The 16,752-nt window shown below is 32.4% G+C and overlaps 1 protein-coding gene across 9 annotated transcripts in view; it reads right to left on the reverse strand.

Annotated features, from left to right (window-relative positions):
- The window catches only part of Kiaa1109 (KIAA1109 ortholog), a 199,439-nt gene that overhangs the window by 128,643 nt on the left and 54,044 nt on the right, over nucleotides 1-16,752 (reverse strand). For all 9 annotated transcript variants that reach the window (XM_013515292.1, XM_005386777.2, XM_013515295.1 and 6 more), the window contains 7 exons: nucleotides 13,113-13,268; nucleotides 12,744-12,841; nucleotides 11,194-11,372; nucleotides 10,897-11,003; nucleotides 9,643-9,851; nucleotides 3,800-4,027; nucleotides 2,941-3,078 (listed from right to left, as the gene is read on the reverse strand). In XM_013515292.1, coding sequence (XP_013370746.1) covers nucleotides 2,941-3,078; nucleotides 3,800-4,027; nucleotides 9,643-9,851; nucleotides 10,897-11,003; nucleotides 11,194-11,372; nucleotides 12,744-12,841; nucleotides 13,113-13,268 — 1,115 coding nt within the window. The remainder of the gene's footprint in view (nucleotides 1-2,940; nucleotides 3,079-3,799; nucleotides 4,028-9,642; nucleotides 9,852-10,896; nucleotides 11,004-11,193; nucleotides 11,373-12,743; nucleotides 12,842-13,112; nucleotides 13,269-16,752) is intronic.

Genomic DNA, 16,752 nt, shown 5'->3' on the forward strand with positions numbered 1-16,752 from the left:
CTTGCCAGGCAGGCGCTTTTGCCGCTGAGCTAAATCCCCAGCCCCTATATTGCATATTGTTGTCTTCAAATTAGGTGTTCAGATTACTAGATATAAGCATGCAAAATTGGTCAAAAAAATTAAGCACTAACTATTCCTTTCAATAAACCATTAGATATTAGCAGTACAGCTAGCCTAGCTATCCTTCTATATACATATATATTTTCCTTTTCTTCTTTCCTTTCTCTTTTCCCTCATCCCAGTTATTCCTTCCTTTAAGCAAGTTCTTTCCCTTTTATAGTATCTATTGTACATTTTGGGTTTTATTTACTCTTTCAGGTTCTTACACTAGGGAGACAAAATGATGCCTGCACATGTGGGTCCAATTTATTTCACTTAAGTACAGTCTCTAGTTGCACCCATTTACTTATAAAAGCCTTGAGTTTATCTTTTTTATAGCTGAGTAATACTCCATTGTATAAAAATGCCATGTCTTTTTTATCCATTCCTCAGTGGATGGGCATTTGAGTTGTTTCCAAGATTTAGCTATGACAAATTGTGCTGCTACAAACATGGGTACACATGTATCACTGCTGTATCTTTTTAATTCTGGGAAAATGCTCAGAAGGGGAATAGCTGGTTTAAGTGAGATTTCTAATCCTAGTTTTGTGAGGAATCTCCACACTGATTTCCACAGTGGTCTCACCAATCTACACTCCCACCACCAGTGGAAAAGGGTTCCTCTTTCCCCATAGCCTCTCTAGCATTTGTTATTGGTTGATTTCTTAATGATAGCCATTCTTTCTGGGGTGAAATGGAATCTCAGTGTTGTTTTAATTTACATTTCTTGAATGACCAATGATGTTGAACATTTTTTCATATATTTATTCGCCATCAGTATTTCTTCATCTGAGAAGTGTGTATTCATCTCAGATGCCCATTTTTGGACTGGGTCTTTGAATTTTGGGAGCCTGATTTTTTAAATTCTTTTTATGTTCTAGATAGAAGTCCTTTGTCTGAAGGGCAGTTGGCTAAAGTTTTTTTGCAATTCATGGGTTTTCTTTTTACTCTGTTGGTGATTTCTTTTGATGTGTAAAAACTTTTCAATAAGATGAGACCCCAGTTATTGATTCTTTGAAGTATTTCCCATGCAGTTTAGATTCTGTTCATGAACTCTGTGCCTACCCCTATGTCTTCAAGATTTTTCCCTACCTTCCCTTCCAGTAGATTTAGTGTTTCTGTTTTAATGTTTAGATCTTTGATCCATTTTGACTTTCATTTAGTGCATGGTGATAGACATGGGTTGAATTTTAGTCTTCGGCACCATTTATTAAAAAGGCTATCTTCCAGATGAAGTCAGCAATTTTTGTTGATTCTACTTTCCAATCATTCACAAATCCATGGACTTCTTTTCCACTGCTATTATGGCAGTCCACATAGACTGAGATGGCCAGCTTCTTACTAGGACCTACCCAGGAGCCCCACATTCGTTATGCTTTTCTGTTCCATTATTTATTAACGACTGCAAAACTCTTTCAAAAAGGTAAATGTGATCATTTTCTTGCCTCCAAAGCAATGCACTGCACTCTATGCAGCACTTTTTACACTTGAAATTATTTTAGTTTCCTCTATATTTACTTCTCCCCTGGATTCACTAGGGTAAGTATAGCAGTATACACTGAGACAGCTCACAGACATTTCCCAACCTAGTTTTATCATGGTATTCTTCTTCATGAGTGTGTACGCCATATCAAAAAGTTGGTGCTTTCAGTGCATTTACAGAAATATATTCTTTAAAAACAATTTTTTAAAGCATAAGGGCTGAATCTATTTCTCAGGAGGTTTCAAAAAGAGAATTTCAAATATTATTATTTTTTGTTCCTAGATGAACAGTTTCTGAAGCTCTTCTGATATAATTTATTTTCACTAACTGTGTCACTTTATATAAAAATGCCTAATTTCTGTAGGCATCAATTCTCTAACATTTATTCTGAAACAACTAGAGAGGACAGTTAATAAATTTCTGATTAAATTTTGATGACTGAGGGGTTTGGCTGTTCAAAATTACATGCAGATATTGGTTTGTTCTAAGGTATAGGTCATCATAGAACTATAAGAATTATATTTTAATAAGAAAAGAATTCTATTTTACATTTTATTAATGGTTTTTTACCATGTTATGAATTGAACTATGACCTCCCCAAAAAGATATATTCATCATAAAAACCGTATGTGTTTTTTTTAAAAAAGAGGTTTCTATAGATATAATCAAGTTCACAGGAAGTTAAAATTAGGATGGGACCTAATATGGCCAGGGTCTCTACAGGAAGAGAAATACAGGGACACATACACAAGTACAGAGGCAGCAATTTGAGTGATGCATCTACAAACCAAGGAAGGTAAAGGATTGCTGACTACCACCAGATGCCAAGAACTCAAGGATCTTCTCCTAAAGTCTTCAGAGAGAGGATAGCCCATATAATACCTTGATTTAGAGCTCTGAGCCTCCTGAACTGTAAGAGAATTAATTTCTGTTGTTTTAAGTTATTCAGTGTATAATACCTTGCTATGGCAGCTCTAGAAAACTAATACATATCTTAAGAACATAAAGTAAAAAGTGTGTGGTTTCATAATCTAGATCTAGCAGTCCAGGCTTTGGTTTAGACCCTTCACTGTGAAACCCTGAGTTAAGACTAATGCTACCGGGAATAAGCACTACAGATAAGTGTCCTAGGACTGATGGTTGGGAGTGGTCATAATATGAAGCCCCATTGGGCTGGGGATATAGCTCAGTGGCATAAGCGCCCTCCTGGCAAGCTCAAGGTTGTGAGTTCGATCCCCGGTACAGCAAAAAAAAAAAAAAAATGAAGCCCCATTCACTAGCACAGAAGTTACCACATGTTTGACTCCATAAATATTAATAAATCTGCAGGTCTTCACCATGTCCCACTTTCACATTACCTGATAGTTATCACTGACAAACACATTGAGGGGTGACAAGACAAGTTGCAGCATGGTCTCTCTAAATCCTTTTTTCATTTCAAAACACAGTCTTTCCAAGAAAGCTGTAGGGCAATCAGGGCCATCTGTAGTTCCATGCTAGGGTAAGAAAAAAAAAAAACCCACAATCAAGATGTAGAGAAAGTTAAGAGTAACAAAGTATAGGAAAGTAAAAATTATATTTATCACAATTGAGAGCTTGACTTTTCTACAGGAGACTATATATGCCCTGGTATGCACACCAAGAACCACAGATGACTTCTCTGCTACTCAGTGCTGGTACATGACATGGACTGAGTGTGCAGTGCAATGCTTCAGGGGCACCTCTTCCTCCATGGCCCTGCTCCAAATTTCCTGGTTTCTTGGAGCAGTATACTCTCAGTTCAGTTTGGCCTCAACAGACCCTGGGACAAGCTTCGAGTAAACCAGGTAACAGTGCTGGATCCAAAATGGACACAATGCAACCTCTAGTATCAAACCTGAAACTGTCACCCAAGTGGTCTGGCTTCTGGAGATAAAAGCTAAGAGACAATAAAGTCTGAGATCTATTAGGCTAACTATAAATAACTCAACATCATGACGAACTGTGTTCTGAAGTTACGCAGAACAGCAAAGAAGGAAAACAAAAAATAAAGTTACCAACAATCAAGTAATTATAAGAACATAAGCTAGATTTCTAATACTTAAAGGATAAATTTAGAAACTTTTGAACCTGAATTGTTTTCAGTGTCTGTGGGCACCTGAGCATATAAACAGTTTCCTATGCTAGATGGTTACCATAATATTATACTCCAAACTATTTTGCTAAGTAAATACTTACAACCGGAAGACGGCCATGAACTTTGTACAAATTAACAAGTACAGTGATATCCCAAGGACGCAAAGTAAGTGGATGAATTGATTTGGCTGAACTTTCATTTTCCTTTTTGTCATTTTCCATTCCAACAGCAGTCCACCCAGAGCTGGATGATGTTGACAGTGACAGAACAGGGCTTGAAATAACTTCTTCAAAATCCATATACATATCATCTTCCCCAAAATAGTTTTCCTATAAATATTAAGAAAAAACACGCTATCTTAAAAGATATGTAATATGTCTTCGCCTATAAGCTCTAAATTTGTAAACTATCCATTTCTCTAACCTACTGTATTTAATTAAAAGCATCAGGTATGTTTCCATAACATGAAAAAAGTTTATTTATTTTAGCAAATAAATATTGTACAGCAAAACAAATGCAAACGATTACAGAAGTTTGTAATTAAGCTTTATGATACCAAACCCAATTAGAGCAAAATGTTGTAATTTAGTCTTTAAAAAAACAACTTTGAAGCTTTGTATGGTTTAACAGCTTTCCATCTTCACTCCTCAGAGTTCTGGTACAATGCTTGGGGACAGTCTTTGAGAAAGGAAGATCAACGCACTGAAAATCAATCTAATTAGGTAACTACTATAATTCATATATTTTATTCCAGTTACAATATTTAAGAGAAATTTTTAAGCTTTTGGTTTTTGATTGTTTGAGTACTAAGAATTGAAGAACGTGGTACATGCTATACACGTGCTCTACCACTGAGCTATATCCAGTCTCTTTATTTTGAAACATGGTTCCCCTATGTTATCCAGAGTGGCCTCAAACATGTAATCTTCCTGTTTAACCTCTGGAGTAGCTAGGATTATAGGCATGTGCCACCATGTCTAGCTAAGCAGAAACGGTTCAACAGCTTCAGTAAAGAGTTTCCAATTTTGGTTACTAAGGAATTAAAAGCATGTGTTATAAACAATTATCAAATTTCCTTTCATACAGTTCACTGATTTTTTTTAAAATTAAAAGTGTTTCAACTATTAATATTTGGATTTCTTTTGTATTTAAAATTAAAGTTTAAAGAAACTAATTTAGTTTTGATTGAAATTATTTTTTCTTCCTTTTGATTTTTTTTTTCCAGTGCCAGAAATCGAACTCACAACCTCACGCTTGCCAGGCAGGCACTGTGCCACTGAGCTAAATCCCCAGCCCTCTTCCATTTGATTGTGAATTTATATTTTGCCTACCTCATCTGTCAGTAGTTATGAAAAGTTAAACAATCCAGTAACAATATTAACTGCTATTTATTAAGAATAAGAATCAAGTTTGGTAAATTTTACAGTTTGATTATGGAAAAATTGATTTTATGACTAGAATTATGTATATTAGGTCATACCATCTTTTCTAGGAAAGATTACTGAAGTGCTTAAAGTCACATAGTTAATTAGAGGGAAGACTAAAATCCCTAACCTACTGATTCACACAATCATTACTTTCCCTTTATTCTTTATTGCTGTCCACCACTAAATAATAAAGGTGCACCCTAAAACCTGCTTGCAATCTTGACAACTGTTCCTATAATCCTGAAGCCTGGACAAATTAAAGAGCAAATATAAAGGTAAATCAACACTGGGCTAGAATTCTAACATTAAAAATTTAAAACTAAACAGAAATGTTTAAGTTTTTATTGTTGATCAAACTCAAAAGAATTCTGAACAGTGGTTGTTCCTTAGATCACTTAGGAACCTATTCGAAATATACATGCCATCTCAGTCCTGAAGACTGCTTCAGCACATTTACAATGGACACAGAGTCCAGAGTCAGGACTGAAATGGAAAAAATCCTTGGAAGATTTTTGTCTTCTGATGGCCTCCTGGCCCAATCAGTCCTGCCCCACCTTTCCTTCAGGTCTAAGGATCAATGTACACTGTTCATGATTATTAGTTTTCAGAATCCTAACACTTGCCAACGAAACTATTACTAGCACTTCATTTAGTTTTCAGCGATGCAAATATGTAAATATTTTACTTGTAAAACAACCCTTGCATTAATTACAATTTTTAATCTTAAAAAATTTAGATTCTTGCAGATTATTACAATTAAGAGAAAAAAATACTGTTTTGGGTCTAAAGTTCAATTTGCTACTAAACCAATCTTCATTTAATTATCTGAAATGGAAATAATGCATATCAAATTCTTTATGCAACATTCAATAGTAAAGCACATTTGCTAACTTTCATTAAATGTGCCAATAAGTATGTTTTTAAAGAGTTATAAAACATCAGGAGTCTTATAAATTAATAAATTTATACCTATTGAATATTAAGAACAAAATAATATTTTTAAAGCTGTAACTTCTTTAAAATGCTATTCTACTATTAAATGTTTAATGCTGGGTGCATTAAGTTTTGTTTTCTGTAATATATAAATTTCAACCATAAAGGGTTACTTTCTTAAGGATTCTGTTTAAAAAAAAAAAATCACAAGTTTAACCAAACGCAACTAGCAATTTACTACAGCAAACATTCATGGTAGCTTAAGATTAATACTGTAAATACCCACAAATATTTTCAAACACAGTAAAACTTCCATATCCATTTTATGGTAAGTGGCACGTGAAATTAAACTATCTTTAAAACAAGTTACAAACAGCTATAAGAAAAAAATCATTGGCAAACAGAACCAGGAAGTACGTTCTGTCAAGTTTGCAGCATGTTTAAATTTAAGAACAAAAAACTGGATTTTCAATTTAATTAAGAGTTCTCACAAATATTACTTTCTTAAAGCTATTTTGTATTGAGTGCCAAGTAATGCACTTTAAGTAACAGAAGACTGACTTTTTTCAGCTCAAAAATTTATAGTTACCTATTTATACTCATTTCTTTGAAGAGGAAAAAAAAAGATTAATAGGTTAAAAGATGACAGGCAATAAAATCAGGGAAGCAGGGGGGAAAAAAGCCCTGCAAGCACTCTGATTTCCCAAATTGTATTTTAAAAAGTAGAAATTCACAGCCAGGCCTCTGTTCAAGAGTATTAAAACTATATTTTAAAATAACAAAATATGTATGTATACTCTGAATCCAGTTACTGCATATTTGGTACCACCGACACGCTATCATTATGAAAAGTAAGATTTCCCTTCTTCCATTATCACAAAATATATAAAAATGAAGAGAAGTCCATCCAGAAAACCAATATAAGTAGTATTGCTATCCAACGTTGTATCTACAACAGAAGAAATGCCATGAAGATTTCATATGATTACAATAACTTTGGCAAACTCTCAGAGTTGCTGCCATATTCCTAAAATGTCCACAGAAGACCTCCCAATTTCTAAAATGTCCTCAGAAATCTTAATGTACATTTAGTATACAGTCATCTTAGAATTCTTACAATAATGCCAGGAACAGTTTCTTTTGTGAATTTTGAAGATCAGTTTTTTAAAATACAATCCAGTAAGTAAAGAGTAGTTCTTTTTTTTTTTTCCTAGTTTATCTTTTTAACTTCTTGATGTTTAATCTTGACAACTAAGGAAACAAGAATTTTCACATTTCCTTGATTTTTCCCTTTTCACATTCCCTTAATCTATTTGAATTCCATATTACATAAATATATATAAATCATATACACGAATGCCTAAATTCCCAAGTCAAGTTCTAACACTGACGCTAACTAGAACACATTAAACAAATAAAGGAGTGCTTTTAAGATAGAATATTATCCTTATATCAGCATGACATGAAGCTTTCTGGTAGGAAAAAAAATCAAACTTGAAAATTATATATATACATGTTCCTTATAATAAGAAGCATAAAGTTCACTGGACTAGACAATGTTTTGCTTATTGTGTTTTAGATACACATTTAATATATATGCCAAAGCTTGAAATTTTATAATTTGCCTTATCAGATGTCTTTGCTCACAGATATTTTAGTGCAGCAATGGCTAACCTATGACAACACTTTTTTAAAAAATGCCTCATTTTAGAGTAGAATTTATTAAAAAGTCAAAACAAAAGCATGTATTGTACTTCTTTCTCTGTGTTTTTCTTAGTAACAGTCTTCTTATTTTTGGTAAATCTATAGTATTATAAATTTTTTAAAACAAAAAAAAAACAGAGGATCAATATGCATTTAGAAACGCTTGAAGCAGTTGATACTATTCTTGTAGTATTTAAAAATTATTATTATATCACTATGACCACCTTTAGTTTGATAATTAAATCATTACATTTAATTAAACTATGTTTCAGCCTTTTCAAGTAAACTGTAACTAAAATTACAAATAGCTATCAATACACAATCCCAAGAAACCCAGCCACTGGGAGATATATTTGAAGAACATTTTATATTTAGCAGTGATCACAAGAAAAAAAAGAACATGTCTCTGTGTGTGAATTTTCTTCTCCAATCTCAAGATTTGCTTCTTCAGGAATCCCTTTTAAAATGCTAGGGGAATAAAATAAAATCAACAGAAGCTCTAGTTTTCCACAAACATTAACCACAGTTTCTCTTGCATCTTTTAACTTAAATTGCATTCTGATGCTTTATAGTAATTTTAGGTAAATGTAACACAGTAACTCAAATATCAAGGGTTTTGTTTTAACTTCCCAAACCCTAGTGAACCTAGCACTTCCTCTAGAAAGCCTTCTTTAACAAATCTTGATTGTCCTTCCTTGATTTTCAGAGTGAACCTCTAGAACTAATTATTCCTCTTACTGTACATTACAGAATTCCTTGTTAACTAAGTATTCAATATTCAAATCTTTGCAGTGTGAAACTGGAATAGACAGCAATCTCAAGTTAGATCCACACAAACCTCCCTCCCACAAGTTAACTACACTGTTCATTTGGAAAATTAATCTGTTTTAGATTATTACATATAATAATTATCACAGTATAATGAATATCAAAAGCAAAAAGAATTTGCAAAATCCTAGGAAAATGCAAAATTTCATGAAATTGGTATTTAGCAATAACTGAAAACTGCTTTCATCACACACGAAGCTATCAGTAATAGGCAGGTATTTAGAAGGGTCAGTTAACATAAAGAGCAAATTAGCAAAAATTGCTGATGACCTATTGGGGTGATCTGAACATCAAAAGAATAAAGTGATCTCTAACGAACTCATGAAGTCCTCAGTTTCCCAAAAATAGCATCTCTTCATAATTATATTATAGATATCAACTTTAAAGAGCTATCATACTGTGCAATCATACAATTTCAGTGGGAAAATTACCTTAAAATGAATCAACACTTGATTTATTTACTTTGTGCTATGTAGTACATATCTTTTCAGAATTGATATTTGGCATATTTTAAAATAAACTTATTTTCATAAATTTGTTTCCATTTTAAAATAAAGATCCCAACACCTGGCTCATTATTTCTCATGAAATGTTGTCATCTATTTTTAATGGACTCACTTAAAATAGATGTTTTCTGGCATCAATTTTTCTCTGACAACTTCTGTTGTATTGTTACAAATGTGTTAAAATTTGTCCATGTACCTGCCCATCCTTCTAGTATGCCCTCGAGTTTCTTTCCTTGAAGACAAATATTATGTCATCTAGCAACTAGCACCATTCCTAAATCACACTAAATGCTCACACACACATACAAAGTTGCACTGAGAGGTACTACTTTTAATAATTTTGTAACTGAGTCTAGCATAGGACTTTAAGACCAGTCAACATACACAATATATCCTCAACAATTTTTAAATCATCCAACTATTTCAAGTGATCTCTATTTTCTATTGGATTGTAATTACTTTGCCTATGTTTATAATAATGTAAATTCTTTTTACAATCATATATTTATACACAAAAAGGCACATAAATAGGTTCTAACGTCATACCTTTATACACAAAAAGGCATTTAATAGAGGTCCATAGAGAGTTATTTGAGAATCTGGGGAGAGTTCCATTTCTACATGAAGTTTATCAGGTGGAAGTTCAGAGGGATCAATAGGAGGCCGAGAAGAAGTAGAAGGAGAAGAAACAACTCTGTCTGACGTTTTCTGGGCTGGCCTTAACACAGATAGCATTGTTTCTTCCATTTCAGACACTGGAATAAATTGAAGAAAACATTAATGTTTAAGAGAAAAAGAAAATGCTTATAAATTAATTCATCATGGAAATATATGCTAAGAAACGTTACTTTACAAATATAAAAGAAAATAATATTGGTATATCTGAATATCTGTAAGTATATAATAAACACAGACCTGAAAGACCAGTAACTACGAAAGCAAATAAAGAATAAACTTCAGTAAAATATGTATAGAAATGCATAAATCAAGGGGCTGGGGATTTAGCTCAGCGGCAAAGCGCCTGCCTGGCAAGCGCAAGGTCGTGAGTTCAGTTCCCGGTACCGGAGAAAAAAAAAAAAAAAAAAAAAAAGAAATGCATAAATCAGAATGCACAGAATGAATGAAAAATTTCTGCCAACATGAGCAACATTGTAAGTCTCTGTAATATAAATGTGGGTCACAATTAGGCCTTTACTAAACTTAGGCATTAAACAACAGTTGTTTCCACAAAAAGTTATTCAAATACAGTGTGACATAAGCCGCCATACATATGAACTTTGAATTTTGTCCTCTGAAACTTCACACAGAGAAAACATGACTTCTTTCTAATTCTTTTTTTGGACTCAAAGTCCTAATCCTAATTAATTTCCTTCAGAGAACTATGAACTATATAATAATTGTAAAAATACTTTAAAGAAATTAACATTTCACAGACTCAAGCTTATTAAATGTACAGATTCACAGACTTTGTTTCATATTCCAGCTCCACCATATCTACAGTGACAGATCTTGAGAAAATTACTTATCTGAGGATGTTTCTTCAACTTTAAGATGAGAGTAATATTTACCTCACAGAACTGTTGTAAGGATTAAATGAAATAATTTAAGCCAGGAAATTCTTTGACCCAGTATTTTATGTACAATAATGATGACTAAAAGTTAGCTACAATTATTCCAAAATATTTAACTTATACCATTATTTTAAGAATAATTTTCAAAAGTTTCAACTTTTTGTGTCTTTGCAGATTATCAATAACATAAGCAGGTATATCCAAGGACAAATTATACAAAAACACTTACATGATTGTTTTAGCTGTTCATCTGCTTTTTGTGGATAAATTGGATGCCACGTATAATCAATTGTAAGCATGACACTTGGAACAGTCCAACATTCAACCCAACCAGCCCTTTAATCAGCAAAAAACAAAATTTCTGATTAGATAACTATTCTTTTAGTTGTATAGAGACATTAGTTACAAATAATTAAACTTCATTATCAATATTTGAAAGAAGCAATTTCTCCATATAATAAGCAATTATACTTATATAAGTATCTCCATATAATAAGTACATAAAATACTCATTTTATGTACTCACTTTTCCTGAGTGATGTTGCGCCACTTTGGTTTAACTGTTTTCTGAGCACTCTGACACTCAGCAGTAATACCAGTATCATGAATCATCTTATTTGGGTGGCAGTTCTTAACCAGCATAAATAATGAATATTTACTAGGGTGGCAATCTGGTAGAAACAAATGAAGATCAACATCTTCTCCCTAAAAAGCAATTTATAACAATCCAAAATTAAAACATCAGTACAATAAGTATCTAAGTCACTATTTATAGCTAAAATAACCATCTTGAAAATAAATTCAAAAGTACATAAAATTTTAAATGGCATATTTTACACAGCCCTGAGTATTTTACACTCAGTAAGGCAAATACCTAGAAAATGATTATATATTGACTAAAACTAAAGTCATATTGAAAAATAAAGAAACAACATAGCATATAACAGTGAAAGATCATTTTCCACAGTTATCCATGGGTATTTTATATGAAATTTAGTTTTTAAAAAAATTCTCCAATATAAGCTTAGGTGTTCCATATTTTTCTTAATTTTTAAAAGAACACTGTTGCCTTTGATTATTCAATTTTAGTAAGTCTTGCTTCCTCACCTGGCTTTTAGTAAGTCTAAGCTGGCATATTAAAGGATCTTCATTCAGTTTCACTTTTTTCCTTCTAGGTCTCGTATCTTTATTACTAATGCCCAGTTTCTTAACACGCAGCTTACAGTTATGATTTTTAAAACTGGAGCCCTAAGCTATAGTGCTAGGATTTAATATCCAATCTGGAAACTCACTAGTGAGTAACAAGTTATAGAAAGTCAGTCTTTCAGCTTTCTAATCTACAAATGCAGAAAACAGTAATAATTAATGTAAGAGGGTTCTTCTGACAAATGAGTAACTACACAAAAAGTACTCAGAACAGTGTCTGGCATATAGGAAATGTTTACTAGGTGTTCAGTGTACCTACTATTATTGCTTCTATTTTTAAAACTATAACCAACATTAATACTACAATTACTTCTGATTGTCCATATCCTAAACTGGGTGTCCATATCCTAAAACTACAAAATTCTGAGCTTCGGGGAGGTATATAAGAGTTATGTTTTTGATAAAAGGAAGAAGTGCTTGTGAGTAGTTCCTGAATTCATGGTTATAATTAGGAGTCAAATATAGGGAAGCATACAATTAGTTCAGAAAACTAGGAAACATTAGAGCTAGAATGGGCTCTTTTAGTTTTTGGTGTTTTTTTTTGCTACAGGGAATCCAATTCATGCTTGTCAGACAAGCTCTGTGCCCTATCTCTGGCCCTAGAATGGGTTCTTAAGAAAATATAAATTAGCCACAGAGATCAGAAATGATCTCTAAAGAAAATGACCAACTCACAGGAATTTCACATGCTGTTAACTACAAAAAGGAAATGGCAGGAGTTCTATGACAATAAAGTTAGTAGACACTGGAAGAAAGTTAGAACACGTCAGTGTGGCCATAGGATGGGCAGGGGAAAGTAAAGAAAAGCTCTGGAAAATCAAACTTACTAATAAACCTTGTGGAATAAACAATGCATCCAATTATACGTACTCTTAAAGAAAACTTGGTATTACATGTAGCTGGAACAAAGTCCGTAAAAGGCAAAGAAAAATCAATGTTTAGTGTTTCCCCACAGGCAGCCAGATACACTACAAAACAAAAAAGAAGAAAAAATAAATTTACTTCTAATGCCAATAAAAATAAATGTAACTGTCACCTTAGATTCATACCTAAACAAAATTAAATGTAAGACAATATGATTAGTCCAATACAAATTCTGAAACAGTCTCTCAGATTATCATAAAGTAATAGGGAAAAAAATCAATTCTAATACCTATTAAAACTACAAAATCATTACTAACTTTCTTTGTGTGGGCCTTAATGAGCAGAATGTTTAACTTAATTTTTAAAATGTCTTACCATTTTCCTGTTGTTTAGTAGAACAGTCAATCCAATTGTGTTGATTAGCAGCCCAAATCATTTCAAATTGATGAAACATGATTTTAAAATTCCATGTATATGGAACAAATGAAAAAATGTCTGGAGCACTATCACTAGACCAGTCTTGAATTAAATCTAAAATCATTGGGGTAGAGGAAAGTAAAATTAACTGAAATTCAGAAAACCAAACACAGAGATTCTAACATCAATCAAAAATAAAGTCTTCCTTGGTAACTAAAAAGAACTTTTATACTAAACTACTTAAAATGCTTAAAATATTACATGATTTGGCAATACACAGACAGATGTTTACTCACTAGCCATAGTTCCAAATAAAAAAATTTACACCCTTAACAAATCAGTTATTTTTCAAAAAATAATTTTAGAAAATAGAAAAAAACCCACCTGACATTCAACTACCCAAATAATCCAACATTGTGGATATATTTCCTTTTAGAGATCTTTCTACACAGATTTTTATACTATCTTATATGTGTGTTTTACATACTGCTTTTTCAGTGGAAAGTATTTGCCATGTGAAGTCTGCACTGGTAGCTCTTTAAAAAAACATTTATCTTTTAAGATTTACCTGTCTTCTACACTTATGTAGACTCTCCAAACTTCTGTGTAATATGTGGTACTTCACTATGTATTTGTGCGTAAGATATTTTACATTTATATTATTCAGAATTACTTTTTCAGAACAGATTCCAGGACAGAACTCCTAGGTCAAAATGGAAGAGTTTTTTTCAGGCTATTATAGAACTGCTTTCCAAAAAAAGTGAATTCATTAATACTGCCACCAGAAATGTATACTCACCTACATTTTTCTTTGTACCTTCTCCTGCACTTTATTTATTCCTGCCTATATGTATGTATTTTGGGGCTTGGGGCACAGGGTTTGCTATTTCATATGTGAAAAATAATATCTCAATTGAACTGAATTTCTTAAAGTATACTTAAACTTTTTTTTCACATTTACTTGTGAAATAAATATCTACTGAGTGCCTCACTGTGATGAGTTCTATGTTTTGTTACTTTTTAAAATTGTGTACATATACTCAGTCTATTTATCCTTTGGTACCTTTTTTTAACTTATGAAGTAAAAGTTCTCTATCATAAGCTTATTAGCTCTAGCCTACCACTGTGGTTTCCACAACTTTTTCTTCTGGCCTCCAAAAGTATCTTTCAGTAATAGTTCTCCTGGGCTTATTTCCCTATTTTTCTCCTGATAAATATTTACAGCTCAATACTTTTACTCAAACAACCTGTATAAAACAAATATAGTGTCAGACTATCTTTTGCATACTCACAGTAAAAAGTACAGTGTTATTATGTGTATGAAATTAAAGCTTAGTGTGTGTATGAAAGAGGAAATGATTTGAAGCTGAACTGTTATAGCACAGGTTTTGATCCCAGACAGTGCTAGGTTTAAATTCTGGCTTTAACTTATTATCTATGTAATCCTAAAAAAAAAAGGGGGGGGACTTAAATGCTATCAATTTTCTCTTTTACGAAATGAGAACAACTTCACAAATGTGTTATGAATAGCTAAGATGATTTATGTGAAGTTTTTAAAAAGTGGCATAGACAAGCATCCCCCACAGATGGTGGCACTTATTATGAAAGACATGCTAAGGAAAAGTATCAGGTAAATCCAATGAATATCTAAAACAGTTTGCTTTGAATTTCAAAGGGATATTTAAACTAAAAAACATGAGATATACTCAATAATAAAATTAGAAATAAATTTGCCTTATATGAGTCCATTTACAAATTTAGTTTCTATGCAAAGAAACTGACACACATATATTAGAAATTCCTATCTTACTGAAATGGCAAAATAACACATTTACTGTCAACTTTCAGTACTTTATTATTCACTAAATGTACAGTTTCAGTATATCAATAATAAGCATATGGCTATGAAACTTTTAGTAATAAGGGAAGTGCTGACTTATCATATTTACTTTAACTATACTTTTATTCATTTGACAAGCAGTCACAATGTTCATCATATCTTATAATAGCTATGCTTACTTTTAATCTTTTACTTTTAAGTGCCACCTTACCTAAAATGCTTGATTCTATACTTCTAACTTGGGAGGGGAGGGGCTTACTGGGGGTTTACTAGGATTGAGCCCAGGTTTTCTTCACTGAACTGCATCCCCAGCCCTTTTTTTAGATAGGGGCTTACTAAACTGCTAAGTTATCCAGGCTGGGCTCCAACTTGCAATCTTCTTACATCAGCCTCTCAGAGTGCTGGGATTATAGACATGGCATTATCATGCCTGGCTCTAACTTTATTCTTTAGCATAATACTCAAAGATGCTCAAAAATCATCTCTAAAATCAACCAGTGTCACCACAAAATTCATCATTCACCTGGCTGATTTCCTTATTGTTCTCCTGATAAATATTTACAGTTCAGTATTTTTACTCAAATAATTTAACCTCATAAAGTCAACAACCTTCCACATTCATGGGCTTTTCCTCCATGGATTCAACCAGCCATGGGTTGACAAATATTTTTTTTAAAAGTGCCCCTGTAAACTGGGCATGGTGGCTTTGAGCATTCACAGATTTTGGTATCCACAGAAGATCCTAGAACCAATAACACCTATTGCTCTTTAGAGTGAAGATGACATAAATGAGCACACTTTGTATGTGACAAAACACTAGACAAACTTAGCTAATAATACTGAGTTCACTGACAAAGACCATTTCAGACCTATTACATCTTTCTGTATATTCTCTGATTTCCTTCAGATGATAGTAATTTCCTCTGTACTTAAGGTCGTATTCACATGCATTTTTTAGCTTACTCATTCATGCTTGCACTCAATGTATATACTGCTTCATTTATCTACGTCTAATGCACACGAGAATGTACTTGAGATTAATAAACAATATCAAACAAGAACTACCTATAAGTAATATGTGAGTTAAAAGCTTTGGGCAGAGACTATGTTTACTGTTTGTTTTCAGTCATTACTCATATAAAACTTGGAGTGCATACTGACTGCATTTATCTACTTTACACTCACTCCTATTAATTAAATGAGCAGCACATAATTACTAGTAAAATCAACAGAAATTCAAATGACCTACTATCTCAGAAACCAATGTAATTTTATAGTTATTAGCTAATTTCTATTTTAACTAGTTTTTTCTTGAAAACATTTGATATTTTATAATTACTCAATTTCTATTTTAACAAATCTTAGTTTTCTCTTTAATAACAATTTTGAATTTCAACATATCTATATGGTATGCAAACTAACTTCTACAACAACTTTACTGGCTAATATTAAAAATTACATTGACAAAATTTTTTATTAGGAGCTTTAATAACCATTTTAATATGCATTTCTCTTTATACCAAAGGCTGCTGTCCTTACCAGATGTTCTTATCCAATAATCTAGTTAGGGAATGGAAGCATTTTCTTGATGACTGCCTTATTCATTTGTATAAAAATTTAAAAATTATTAAGGCAAGTTAAATGTTAATGAGAAAAATCCACCAACAACTCACTTCATAATTGAATTGCTAGGTTAACTCACTTCATAATTGAATTGCTAGGTTAACACCCCATAAAATGTTATCTGTCTGGCACTAG

Source organism: Chinchilla lanigera, unplaced genomic scaffold, assembly GCF_000276665.1.
Source record: "Chinchilla lanigera isolate Chin_1 unplaced genomic scaffold, ChiLan1.0 scaffold00027, whole genome shotgun sequence".
Classification (NCBI taxonomy): Eukaryota; Metazoa; Chordata; class Mammalia; order Rodentia; family Chinchillidae; genus Chinchilla; species Chinchilla lanigera.